This window comes from Cryptotermes secundus, unplaced genomic scaffold, assembly GCF_002891405.2.
Source record: "Cryptotermes secundus unplaced genomic scaffold, Csec_1.0 scaffold499, whole genome shotgun sequence".
Classification (NCBI taxonomy): Eukaryota; Metazoa; Arthropoda; class Insecta; order Blattodea; family Kalotermitidae; genus Cryptotermes; species Cryptotermes secundus.
In genome coordinates this window covers 2,113,973-2,128,041 of record NW_019738354.1, presented here as the reverse complement: position 1 = coordinate 2,128,041, position 14,069 = coordinate 2,113,973, and the positions used below count along the sequence as shown (strand labels likewise).

The 14,069-nt window shown below is 42.9% G+C and overlaps 1 protein-coding gene across 6 annotated transcripts in view; it reads right to left on the bottom strand.

The window, feature by feature from the left end:
* Nucleotides 1-357: 357 nt before the first annotated feature.
* Nucleotides 358-14,069, bottom strand: part of LOC111870818 (prickle planar cell polarity protein 3) — a 685,665-nt gene continuing 671,953 nt past the window's right edge. For all 6 annotated transcript variants that reach the window (XM_023863382.2, XM_033754008.1, XM_033754007.1 and 3 more), the window contains 4 exons: nt 5,386-5,589; nt 4,675-4,873; nt 3,614-3,989; nt 358-2,672 (listed from right to left, as the gene is read on the bottom strand). In XM_023863382.2, the coding sequence (XP_023719150.1) occupies nt 1,403-2,672; nt 3,614-3,989; nt 4,675-4,873; nt 5,386-5,589 (2,049 nt within the window). In that variant the 3' untranslated portion in view covers nt 358-1,402. The remainder of the gene's footprint in view (nt 2,673-3,613; nt 3,990-4,674; nt 4,874-5,385; nt 5,590-14,069) is intronic.

The following is a 14,069-nucleotide window of genomic DNA, read 5'->3' as shown; positions in this document are numbered from 1 at the left end:
GCATTTTCAAGACTGTACTGTGTATATACCCCAAGAGTCTTGTCTTCTTAAACCAAAATGGAGAATGGCTCTTTACTTGTTCATGGCATAACTGATAAACAGTTTTGTTATGATTTAAGTAAACAGTAAAGCTGTTCCTGTAACAGGCCTTGAAGGCCCATATGGGTGTGAGTGGTTGAGGCTCCCACATCTTCTAGACAGTCAGCTCACAGATAGTGGTAAAGGTGTCAGCCTTATACGCTGGCCACCATTTACACCCCAGGAAAATTCCTGGTACTCATTTCTGTTAGAGGCTGACTCGAGCCCAGGGCCATAATGTGGGTGGAAGGATTAGGTACAATGAAAAATCCAATGACCTCATCGGGATTTGATCCCACAACTTTCTGGCTTGTAGCATAGTGCCTCAGCCAGCTATTCTACCATGTGCCCCCTTAAGGAAATAGTATTGAAGCATTAATTTTTCTATACTAGGAAATATCAGTCACAGATCACATAAGCAGTGAGGCGCTACTACTGTCATTCTTGACACATTTCATTTTGCAGGTCACATAGATACAGATGGTTTTATAAATTCTTGTAATGTTATCTTTCCCATTTGTTGCAGCAAGACCTTTTCTCATCAAAATACATATTGAGAAAGTGATCATGTAATTCAGTTAGTTTTTTAAGTGTAATCTCCTTTGAGTTACTTTCTGATCTGATTTTATGGACAGAAAATAAAAGTATAACAATTCACTATTTCATGAAAGTTATTGGTATTACCTTGCAGATAAACATATCTGCAGATTGTCTAACAGCCTATTAATGTTCGTATATGGGCTGTGCATAATTATTAGGTTCATTTAGACTCCTCAGGAATAAAGGCTTTAGCCAATAAAAATGAATTATTCATTAGGCAAAAATGAAACTGAAGGTTCTTGGAAATATGTGAAGAGTACACAACATTGAGCGAAAATTTCAACTAATGTTCAAATACATTTTACAGATAGATATAATAGGAATAAAATTATATTACCAACATTCATCATAATTCAAACTTTCCAAATTTTGTTATCTCCAAAAATACCTATTGTCTAGATACTACATATTGTCAATAATAACTGTTTGGTTCTGAAGGACTTGAGAATGCCAACAGAAAGAGTTCAGCAATTTATTCATGCCTATTCACGAATCCAAACACAAAGTCTTATTTAACCCAGAATTTCTGACATGCACAGCCCTATTGCTTGAATCTCATTTATTGTATCCATCTGGAGTGAGTATAAAAAAAGCAATATATATCCTGTTACTTCCACTGTTCATTTCTTTTTGGCCCTTCCACTTTCTCTTGAGGGAACTTTATACCCAAATGAATTCTTCCATTTATAGTTCGGAATAAATTCTGAGTTAAGAACATCATGGATCAGGAGATTATGCAGTTTTTGTCTTTATCTTCCCCTGCATTGCTACCACCCACTTTCTTTGTTGGCGAACGTGGACTGCTTGAGGCAGTTGCTGCTGCCGCTGCTGACTGTTGTCGTCTTGCACAAGCTAAAGCATCATTCGGCACATAGGATATTCTAACACCCCCATAAGCCCTTCTAGGTGGAAGTTCATACGCATAATCATCACTACTTGAACTTGATGAACAAGTTGAACAGTAACTATCTACATCATCCTTATTTGAATCCCTGTAATCCCTACTGTCCCTACTGCCACTAGGGACATGACTTTCTGAAGTTGTCTTCCTTGGACCTCTCAGACGAGTCCTTCTTTCTTCATATTCTTCATCAAATTCTCGATGTCTTGAACGTCCAGAGTAACTGCGGCTACGTGGGAACGTCCTTTGTCTTGGTGGGGCACATGCTTCATCTTCTTCTGCATCAACAATGTCATTCTCAATACCATGATCACCCTCAAACCTAACACTCAGCTGCCCTTTCCCTTTCACTTTCCGCACTGGTGATGTTGGTGTCGCTGGAGGTTGAGCATGATGTTGTGGCGTTGTCTGATGAGCTGCCAGCTCTGGCATCGATGAAGCATGTCCATAAAGACTTTCATTGCAGTTATGAGTACTGATGTTGTTGCTGGCAGCGCCATTCACATTGTTGTTCAGGTAGGAGTGGGCTGTAATGGAGGGAGGCTGCCAAGAATCAAGACTCAAGTTAAGGTCGGCAAGGTGAAGGGGCTCTCGACTACGATCTCTTGCCTGGAGAAGTCTCTCTAGCTCTGGACTGGCTGCCTGTATCTCAGTAGCCATTGCAACACTGCTCCCATGCTCTGACAACAGACGTTCCAAGTTCCTCTCTAGAAGAACCCGGTCCAGACCTTTGCTACAAGTTGCTGAGGTGATATTCAGTTGTGAAGACCCTGCTGCTTGCTGGGAAAGTGTCTGCAAACTTCCACCATGGCTGCTGCTTGGGATTGGGGGAAGATTTCTTAGGACATATTCTTCAGTCTGTAATAAGGTTACTTCACCCTGTACTGTTGGGGGAGGGGGAGGGGGAGGTGGTGGTGAGCATGGAAGAGGATCTGTGGATGGTGGGGGTGGTGGAGTAGGAGGGAGGGATTTGTTAGAGCCTCGCTGAAGTGCCCGGCGTCCCATCTTGGGAGAACGAACTGGAGGAGGACTTCGCAATACCTGCTGATGCTGTTGAGATTGTATGGCAGATGGTGGTGGTTGATGAGGTAAACTGAAAGTAAAGACAGAAATTAGCTAACTGCTATAGCTTACAGGATAACTGGTACTCCAGACAAGATTCAAAGCTGATATCTTCTGTAGACAAGTCATAAAATGTCAAAGTCAAGCAGTTGGCACTCCTGATTCACATTCTGGAGGTCTTGGATGTGATGTTCAGTCTTCAAGCGAGCTATCCTGACATAGGTTGTTCATGGTTCTTCGTCAGTTCTTCCACACTAATGCAAATACCTTAAGATTGCTCAAAACTGCTTCCTTCCATATCTTTTCCAATTTATCATTCACAACAATATCCTGCCATTTGAAACTAAACAATGAATACAGCTAAGAAGACATTACTAAATAAAGTAACAAGTAAAAGTGAAACAAATATCACTTAAATAAAAATGATCAGTAAGAAGTTGTTATGCAAGTAGATAGGAATAGAGATATAAAAGCAAGAAACAAATCACTGAAACTAACTTCTTAATAAGTGCCAAAGATGTACTTTCTTGTAAAGGATGATGAATGATGACATTAGAGAAGACCCACTACACTATATGTGTTAAAGGGGACAAAGTACATACATATGAGTACAAACAGACACAGAACATATAGACAACAGGCACAAGAAATATTATCAATCTGTCATTACCTCATTTAGAAAAAAGAACAACAGCATGGAGCTATACTACCACTCACCCATATATCTTCATGTTATGATGCCTATTAAACAACAGGGACAACTTTACCTTTTACCTTTACTTGGAAAAAGAGAGGCTGGTATATCTTGAAAATCACTGCATTGAAGTCAGAACAGGGTTAGTAGGAGGAACGGGGAAGCAGGAAGGAGTGTTGGTGGTTGTAACGATGACAGGAATGTAGGAAGACAGACTTTGGTGGAGACACCGCTGAATAAATAATTAGGAACTGAATGCCTTTACTTTAAGGAGTTACCTGTAATTCCGGCTGTACTTCCCACATTGGAGCTGGCCGGGTGGTGAAGATGGTGCAGAAGATGAGGCGGGTGAACCTGGTAGTCCAAGGGTTCGTCTTGCCCGTCCAGGTGAGGTGGGAGGTGTGCTAGAGCCTGCATCTGATGGTGGTCGTGCTCGCTGGTGGCGCTGCTGTCTCAGGGCACTGTGGCTTAGTCGTGGGCCCGGCCCTGAGCTGTCAGATGGTGTCGGGGGCTCCCCTTTGCTGCATGCAATCGAGCAGTAGATGGCACCTCGACGCGGTAGAAAGGGCCGCCCAAGTAGGGAAGATCGACAGGTATGACAGCAAAAACACTGCTCTGTGGCATGCCAGTGCTGTCCTTCATGGCTCATCTGACCTGCACCACAACATTCAGATTCACATCATCATCATCATCATTATTTATTTTTTACATAAAGTACACTACACATCCTGCCCACTGCATCGTCCTTGATGTAATCACATGAACAATATCTGGTAAATAGTATAAATTACAATCACAAATTAACTCTGCTAACAGAATCCAGAGGTCTGAAATCCATGATACTAAACCCTGGCATTAAACATAAACACTTATGGAAAAGGGACAATTTAAACTGGGTGACCACCCGCTGTTGGCTGTCATAACTTTCTTCTTTAATACATCTGAAGCTACCCTGTACACCTGGTATCATCTCCTGCACTTGAAACTAGTAACATCTCATGCCATAGTTTTATTTTGTTTATAGTTTATTTAACAATGCTGTCAGTATCTCAGACTGTGCATAACTGGTGAATAATGAATTGGAATGGATGCTGAAGGAAGCGGCTGCAACCTAATTTGATGTTAATCCAAAAAGTTGCATGGACTGGTCAAGGAAAACCATGAAAGACCCCAGTTAGGATAGTTGGTATACTGGCCAAGATGTGACCTCGGCAACTCCTGAATACACGACACAAGCACTATCCCTTCAGTCACTTGACTCAGCAATATGCTGTTGGAGCAAGGAATTCACTTAACACGGAAAAGGGCGAACAGTTTCATACTCAGGTGAATATGGTACCTTGATCTACACCAATAGGCTCCCCGCACGAGTCGCAGTATTCCGCAAACATGGCATCAAAGCAGTGCAGGCAGTAGGGCCTGCCATCCCGCATAATGTAACGTTGTCCTCCCAGCTGCCGATCACACTCAAAACAGGCAAAGTGTTTCATATGCCAGGCACGACCCTCCGCTTCTGTGCACTCGTCGGCAAGAATGATCTGCAACAATAGCTGGAACTTGCATAATCCGTGTCAGTCCTAAGAAAGGTTCGTGAACTCTGATGTGGGAATAGGTACATAGCAAATTTGTCTTCAGAAACTGTGGTTCTAGGGTATTTCGGCTAGGAACAGGTACAGATGTGGCACAGCTATTCATGGTGACGTTAGTTAGGGGGAGGTCACAGTCTCCAAAAAGTTGGGGAAGGTGCCAATATATCCTGAATACCTTCTGCACCCAAAACATCCTGAATATCCAGAGAGTATTAGATTAAATTACATGTCTCAAGAAAAGGTTTATGTAAGGTCAGGGCACTTAAGAAAATGTTCGGTAAAGTCATTACACCGACCAATATGCAACTTGAGGCTTCAGCACCCAGCACAATGTTTAGCCACGGTCACGAAACCTAGAAAGTTTTCGCTCAAAGTAAAATATCCAGAAAAATGTTTGGTGCCGATTGGAGCAACTAAATGCACACAACATTTTATTATGAAAGCCTGGAGAGGAGACTCACCTCATCGCAAGCAGAGCACCTCGGCTTTAGCGTCTCGGCATGGTGTCGGCCACAATATAGTTTACCCTCCCGATAGAAGTAGATGAGATCCACAAGTAACTCCTTACAGATGCAACATGTGAAGCACGCTGGATGCCAGCATGTGTTGGGTCCTGCGCGTGACGCGAACACACAGATATCACCACTCGACAGGCCCTCCTCACACTGCAACACCAAACAGAAATGTTACCATCTACCATTAATGAAGTCATTACTTTTAACTGATTGAGCAGAAAATATGTTTCTTGCATTAGCACCTAAGTTTACAATTAAACTCTATATCTTCAGCAGCCACAAGAAACATTGTTTTACATGGCAGCAAACATTGGTGGCCTCACCATCTTAGTACACTTTAACACCAGCATGACTATCAAGCAGACTTCTCTGTAATAAAAACTTCGCTTCGTTACTTTGTAACCAGCTATGTGCCAGGTCGAACTTGAAGCTCGTAACTTAAAGATTGAGGATATGCTACTATGCTGCTGGTTCTCCCATGTACCAGCAATGAATTACTGGAAGCAATAACGATTTTTTAATTTTCAATCTCGTTTATTTTATGACGCATGCAGTAGCACAGATTATGTAGTGTCGAATGACAAAGCGATTATCGTTATTTCACTGGAGGGTTTAAGGAAACCAGAAAAACTTACCAGGATATTCGGTTTCCGGACAGAGATATGACCATGGGGTCTAGGAAATACAAATGAGGAATGCTACCCTTTGGAACGCAATGATCAGTTTGAAGAAATGAGAACATCAGTACCTAACATCGCAGTAATTTGTTAAAAAATGAGAGAAACTGATTATTAGTTTATTATTCGTACAAGGAATTAATTCAATATAGACTCCAAGAATTCAAAACCGCCTTCGGTTGCGATGAGTGGAATATCCTGCCACAAAAATAATCCGTTCACGATGCAGGTAAACCTACTTTGCTAGCTATGGGTGAGGAATGCAACGGTGGGTCGGATAACCTTGAGCAGTTTATCATAACCTGCTCCCAGCACAAACCAGGCCCGAGCATAACCTCTCGATACGGCGACATCATAAGGCCCTGTTAACAATTTCAAAGTTTGAATCAAGTGCGCTCCTGACAGGTAAATATCCATATCGACACAAATGGGGTTTGCGGAACATGAAATAACAGAAAATGGGCACGAGTTGACAAGATCGGATTTTAACCCTCCGCACACCACGACCTAATTAGACCGGCTCTGTCTACTTGGGTTGCAACTGCCAGAACCGAAAAAGAAGATCGGCTCGGTGTTAGTTCCTTGACGGAACACTTTCTTCAACAGATTGCCTCAAGTGTCAGAACCGAAAAAGAAGATCGGCTCGGCGTTAGTTCCTTGACGGAACATTTTCTCCAGCAGAATGCCTCGAGTGTTATATACCGGTGTTTATAGGAAAGAGCAGGCCTCGCATGACATAGATCAGTTTGAAAGTAATTTGTGGAAGGATTGTCGGTTTATATGAGTAACAGCATTTACCCTCGAAGTTGCCCTGGAGTTTCTAGCAGGCAGTTCAATAGAAGGGCCTCAGGTTCGAAGGGCTGTTAGGAGGCCAATCAGCGTAATGCAAATGCTGACAAAAATAAACTACAAAATTTATCCGCAAGCGCAATACGTGTTTTAATAAGCCTACCACAAACATGGGACCCAGCAAGTTCGCTCAAGCTGTAAAGCTAACGATTTCTGGAGGTGTTTGTCTCGCACCTTGGCCGAACATATATTATTCTGAGTTCTTTCGTGGTTTTCCTCCGACTCTCCCCCAAACGGCGGGATAATGCCTCAAATCAGGACAGAAGCACTTCCTCCCACACCATTTCTCATTCATTGCTCACCGCAGATCATACCGTTTAATTCTATATAATCTGAGCTATACGCCATAAACAAATAAATACGGGGTCACCATAATTAAGATCAAAGGGGTCTAAAATGGTAAGACACGATCGTAGTGTTAATGGTTTATTCAACGAATAATTAATTAGAAAGAATATGAAACGATGGGGCGGCCGCCTAATTTAAGGTACTAACCCAGGATTCCCTAGAGGACTGAAAAAAAAAACAGAATAGGAGGAAATTGGGAATTACGTGAGAAACTGAACGCATTTGCAGAGATCACTCTACAGGGGTATACAGGTGGCCGAGAACAACATTAAATTGGAAACCTGTAAGGCGAAGTGTGTGTGGAAGACTAAGGAGACAACGGAATTCCAACGCCAGAAGGACAGACGGGTCTAGCTTCCGCATCTGAGGGGCCGCGAAAGATAAAAAGAGCAGGAGGAAGATGGTGAGGGAAAAAGAAAATTAAATCTGAGTTTCTCATGGCGGTTGCTTGGGAGAACAGTGTTTTCTGCCATGTGACACCGTGTAGTCTGATATCTGCTTGCTTCGAATCTAAACCGAGACGTTGGCTATAGTGATTGATATTTTTCGTTGCTTTTCTGAGTCCCTCAAAGCAAAAGGCAATCATGCTATTCGACGCTACACATTCTAACATACTGACAGCATCATGAACCTCACACAAAAAAGAAGACTCAAAGAAGAAGATAAATGAGAAGGATCAATACAGCTAGGATGAAGACAAGAAAGTAAAAAAGAAAAAAAAACGGAGGATGAGAAAATAACGGAAAGAGACGCGTTAAAGAAGAAGTGGAATAATATTGGAAGGACGGAAGAAAGTGAGATGATAAGGAGAAAGGGGAATTGAAGGGATGATTACCGCTGTCGCTGTCAACGTTGGATGATTTCTTAAATTCATCCCAAACGGAAGAACATACCAAGACAATTACCAATAATGCTACCCTGCTCTTCCAGTACATACTCAAGAGTTTGCAGAAAGGGGAAAAGACGCGTTTCCTTACTTTTTCTCCCTCCAAACTTCATTATCCGGAGTTCGTTTTCTTGTTCAGTGAACAGGCGATCCAGGTTGACAACTCCTTAAATCATTCATCTCAATCTTGCCAAGGGGGTCATTCGTCGTACTCCGAAACCACTCAACAGCTAAAGAGGAAGGTCCAGGATTTAAAACAAAAGAAGATGCAACATATTTCGCTTTCTTGGGAGAATCGCAGGTCCATACGAACCCTCATGTTCCTCCTGTATGGGGCCGGTTTCTCACGGTTCAAACTATCCAGACCACGGTCTTCTGGGATGTGATACAGTGTACTTTGGTGGAGGGGTACCGACGTTTTGGAGAAACATGTTGCCTCTATCTTCAAGGGAGACAATAAAGATGGAGGTAGCAGTTCCTCCGAAATGTTCGTACCCATCTACTAAGCTACGTACATCGGGTCACATCCGAGGAGATAGTGATCTTAATAATGTCATTCCTACATACGAGGAAGAGTCAGTAAATATGTCACATATTGAACTAAAACTGCGGTAATGGACGTAATGGGATTTCTATGTGTATCACTAGGTAGCAGCATAGTTCAGCTTCACGACAGTCTAGGTAGCAGATGTGCATGCGCATGTTCAGAAGCTGGTTTCAGTAGTCAAAATGTATGAGGAGTGTACTATCGAAGAACAGCGTTCTGTTTTTTGTGGGCAAAAGGGTTCAATGCAAGGGACATTAATAAGAAAATGTTTCACACTTATGGTGGAAAGTGTTTGTCTCGTAAAGCGGTTCAAAGATTGGCAGAAAACTTTTCGCTGATGATGAAGAGGTTGAAATAAGAGGTGGACAAGCGGCTGAGACAACAGCCAAAAGACTTCTGTGCTGCGGGTTTCGGTGCACTGGTAAAGTGATGAGTTAAGTGTATCAATGTTGGTGGAGGATATGTCGAGAAATAAATGTTTTTTCATAGGTTCAAATATCACATGTTTTACGTTGCACATCCGTTTGTGAACTGTTTACTGACTCTCCCTCGTAACTGTGACGTTTTCACGGTAGTGATTGTTCCCTGGGCTGTGATGCTATGTATTCTTGGTGGAGGATACCACTGTTTCGGAGGAAAATACTGCCACAACTTCGACCCTGAAGGTGGGGCCAATATATTCCTCCGAAACGTTGGCATGTACCTATAAGCCCACACGGTGCCCCAGTCTACACGAAAGTTATCTAAATATTCTTCCTATCTGACAAACTTAGGCAAAGTTGTTACTGTGGGTAACTCATTAAGCACCACGCCATGAAAACGTATGGAGGGACTGGATGTATAGATTCACGTATTCTTGACCGCGGCACTAATTGCAAGGGCGGTGTAGAAAACATGATGGCGACAATGGTCTTCTTCAAGCAAGTACTTTAATTGATAATGTGTACTAATGTTCCAAGGTGTGGTTGCTGAACATTCGAAATCTGACAAATAATACCTTAGCAGAGTACAGTGCGGCAGCATTTTATGTGACGATGCTTTCCTTGAGAGAAGTTTTCTCGTTGTTTTGAAATACACAATATTCTCGTTGAATATTTTTGGAATTCGCACTTTTTAAAAGTTTGCGCATAAACTGATACTTTATTAATACTTTCATATCGCACTATTTGAAATTCGCATAAAATGCGACCTCACTGCAAAACCAGAAAAACGAATGAAAAGATGATTACTTGGAATTCCTAGAAGGCCAGGAATGAGGCACAATTTAGTAGTATTAAAGCATAAATTGTCCGTGGTTCGTCGTAACTGAGCTGCTGGGTGTTGATGTATGCAGTACAGTAGCACCACAAAGAAACAGAAACACTTTGCCCTCTTAACGGCTGTCACGTGAATGGAGGCTGGGCAGGATAGAGTAGGCGGGTCCAGCTGGAGGTTTGCCGAGACAAACATTTATGGTACCACTTGTTATACCGCCTGACACCGCCATCGCTGCAGCAGATCCATGATCCCTGCGTCACAAGGTACGATGTGACTTCACTCGAGAATTCAATAGGACCAGCCAACCAAAATCTGCGCCATGGTGATCATGTGCTCACCCTGCGATATTGGTTTTCTTTGTGGTCGACCGCATGTAAAGTGTCCTATGTATTAAACGTGTCACCGACATGTAAGATGTTTTCCGAACAGGTCATTAGAGGCGATTCTAGTGGGTTAAAGCTTGGAGATGAAAGGCATGCCTGACATATGCTTGAATAATGGCGACGGATTAGCAACATTTGCACGGTGTGACAAAATCAATCATAACATTAGGCTGCTAAAAACTCATCTGAAAGGGCTTTAAAAGGAACATCCCATCTGTATCAGCGTGCAAGGGGCTATGATTGAATCAACCATTAAGNCGTTTACTTTTCTTTATTGCTAGTTGGGTGGGACTAAGTCCCTTGCACTGCGGCCACTTCTGGCCTATCGTACCAGCCCCAGATGATAGGTGAGGGTGATTGTGGAGCAATTGGTGGAATGCATATTGGCAGGGGAAACCGAAGCACTCGGAGATAAGCTGCCCCAGCGTCACTTTCTCCACCACAAATCCCACTTGACGAGACCCGGGATCGAACCCGGGCCGCCGCGGTGGGAAGCCAGCGTCTAGCTGCTTGAGCTATGGCGCGGCCCTACGTTTACTTCATGTATGATGTTTCTACGGGTTTATTCACTTCGTAATATATTTTCCTATCACAGTTTCTCGACAAAACGGAAGACAGAAGTGATAGGAGAGACAAAATTAGAAACGCCGGACAAAGAACAGAATAAAGGAATAAAATACAGAGAAAAAGACACGATAAAATGGAAAATAATGGGAAGAAAAGAATAAAACGAAGGTTAGAAAGGGAATGAAATAGAAAAAGAAACTGAGGAATTAAAGAGTGATAATGAAAGTGACATAAGAACAAACAAGGAAGTAAAGAACGAACAAAAGATAAGCAAAGTGATAGAAAGAAAGTAGCAGGACCGGCGCGCGCCATTACACCGTTACTCAGCCTGCTGACTGAAAGGCCACTGTTTGTGGTCATGTGTGCCGCCCCTTTACTTTTATAAAGCAGTCGCCCTTATTAACGACGGCCTCCATAATTCACGGGTCGATGCACATTTGTTCTAGCGCCATTGATCGTGGAACCTGCTCCATTGCCATCTTTCAGCGCCACTTGTCCCCGACAGATTTATTGGCAGTGTTGGAGAAGGGATTCTCCCCTTTGGGTGACACATGGCCTGCGCCGAGAAAGTTACGGAGCCATTTCTATGTCCCCCAGCTGCGGGGAAACCCCTAACTCTACATGTAATTCCCTGGTGCGCTGCCATCTCTTGAGAGTAAAAGAATAAATAAAGTCACATCTGTTCACCGAAAACTGAGTGGTCTTAATATTATAAACGATTCGTTTTTGTCTGTTTCCACAGAGGTCCATGTTCCATACACAACAACACAGATACTTCGAGCTGGGATCAAGAATTACAAGCATCAGCACTTTTGTAAGGGGGGGAGAAGACATATTCTGTGACTCTTGAGGAAAAGATTTGTCATTTTATAAAAATTTTCAGGTAAATGAACCACGTTCGTCTCCTGGCATGGCAGGTGCGTTCTAAGTTGTTATCCGACAGCTGACGAGTCATGAAGCTCCCGAGTGCAGATCAGCGTTGACCCACAACCAATATCAGCTCCCTGCGTCTCATATTATATTCTAGAAATTAAAAGAATGAACTGACCGCAGATCAATAAGACGACAATGTTATTTATTTCTTATGGCCTTGGCAGTGGAACTCTTTGCTGGCGACGTGCGAGGCAATACTAAAACGAACCTTACAAAAACAGGGCGTGTGAATCTCAAATCCAACCTACACATCGGCCTACGTTGTCTCCTATATTCAATCTACTTGCTCCTAAATTGATTGTGGTCCTCGCCAGTACAGTGATTCTAGATTCTTGGTTCCTAGTCCCATGGGACTCATGACCAAATTTCACTGCCTGATGGCTCTGGGAGCCTTCAAACTATGTCGAATCCTTTTGAGGAGCTTCTGTCTAACAGTCCCTAACTTTCCCCGGTCGGTCGGTTAAATTTCTGCTGGTTCTCGCCAGCACAGTCACTCTTGCCTTCAGGTCGTCGTGATATATAACCAAGATTTTTATTCTCTCCTAGACAAGTGCGTGTTTACAAATTGGGCCTCCTCTTCAATGAGGGGAGGGGTCGGTCTGTCTGTGTAGGGGCTATGTTTGTTGCACCACTGGCTATTTTTTTCCTGTATTGTTGCTGGTCCTCGCCAGCACAGTCATTCTTGATATCGGGTCCTGTCGGGACCCATGATCATATTTCTGATATTTTCCAGGCTTTTATGTGTTTTGAAATGGGGCCTCCTCTTCGACGACAGGAAGGGTCTGACTACTATTGGTCACTCACCCTCTACTGGCTCTCACTCACTGACTCTTCCTCAATTCAATTTACAAGTAGCCTACCAGTATTTAATCTACAAGAACCAGTGTTGCATGGAAACGTGTCTACAACGAAAGCATGTTTCTCGGCATTCTGTTGCGGAGGGGTTTCGCTCCATTTCAGAGGCTTACAAGACTCCCCATACAATTCACTTGCATTTCCTTCGCGTCTCCCACGAATTCAGTTTACTGGCTACTGATACAAAATAAATCAGTTACACCATTTTATGGAAATATGAGACGAATGTCATGTCATTTTACCTTCAAGAGACAGTAGTTATAAAGTTGTCCCTGTGTTCAACTAATTAAGCAATATGATATGAAGACGTATGGGGGAGTGGATGTATAGATCCACGTTTTCTTGACCTCGGTACTGTTTGCAGGTGAGTGGTAAGCTTGACCCTCCGGGGGAAAAATTACTCGGTACCCATTGGATAGGAGTCTGGGTGGGCATCAGAGCCAGTATAGATAATATGGAGAAGTGAAAATTCTTGCCCCCACCGGGACTCGAACTCCGACCCCTTGGTCGTTCAGCCAGTCGCTATACAGACTGTGCTATCCCGGAGAGCAGTTACAGACATGCAAATAAGCGTACGGCCATTTCATATAGCAACACATATTTAAATCAACTTAAGAAAATTCTGTAATGAAGACAGGGAGCCCTTACTGTTCTTGTTGTTGATTAATACGAAACCGTTTACGTATGACGACACAATTCTCCTTTTTTTTCGCCCTGTTACAAGAAAGAAAAGCAGGTCGTGCGTTGAAATAAATGTCCATTAGCTCCACTAGGATGGAAGCTGTTTTCATGTGCACATAAAAACGGGGCAGGGCGAAAGTGCGGGCAAGCTCCACGCAAAGATTTATGACGACGACAATGTAATGGGGAAGGGGTACACTTTTTAAGTGGCTCGGGAGTTCTCTTCTGATGTATCTCACCCTCCGCAACCCCCTGTCGCTATGACCATTGCTTGTAAGGGTGACGGGACAAGATTCGTCGATCCCAGAGTGTTTTGTCGTGATGGCAAAGAAAAAGCGGTGCTAACTCATGAAGTTCCAGACAAATACAGAACTACCTTTACATCACGTTGTCTTGGGAGGTTGCGTTTGAGTCTGTAATAATTAAAAATCAAGGCCAACATAGAATTAAAAAATAAATAAAATTAGGAAAATAACGTACTTCTCTTTCTCTCAATGCAGTGCGCCCTTATTTACAGCAAACTCACCAATATTCATTAATTCAAGAACTGCAAACCTAATCAGGCTACAGATATCACTGCACAGAGACAGAAGTAGTACCAGAGCAGGTCATTAAATAGAAATGACATCGAAAACGTTTCAAGAACA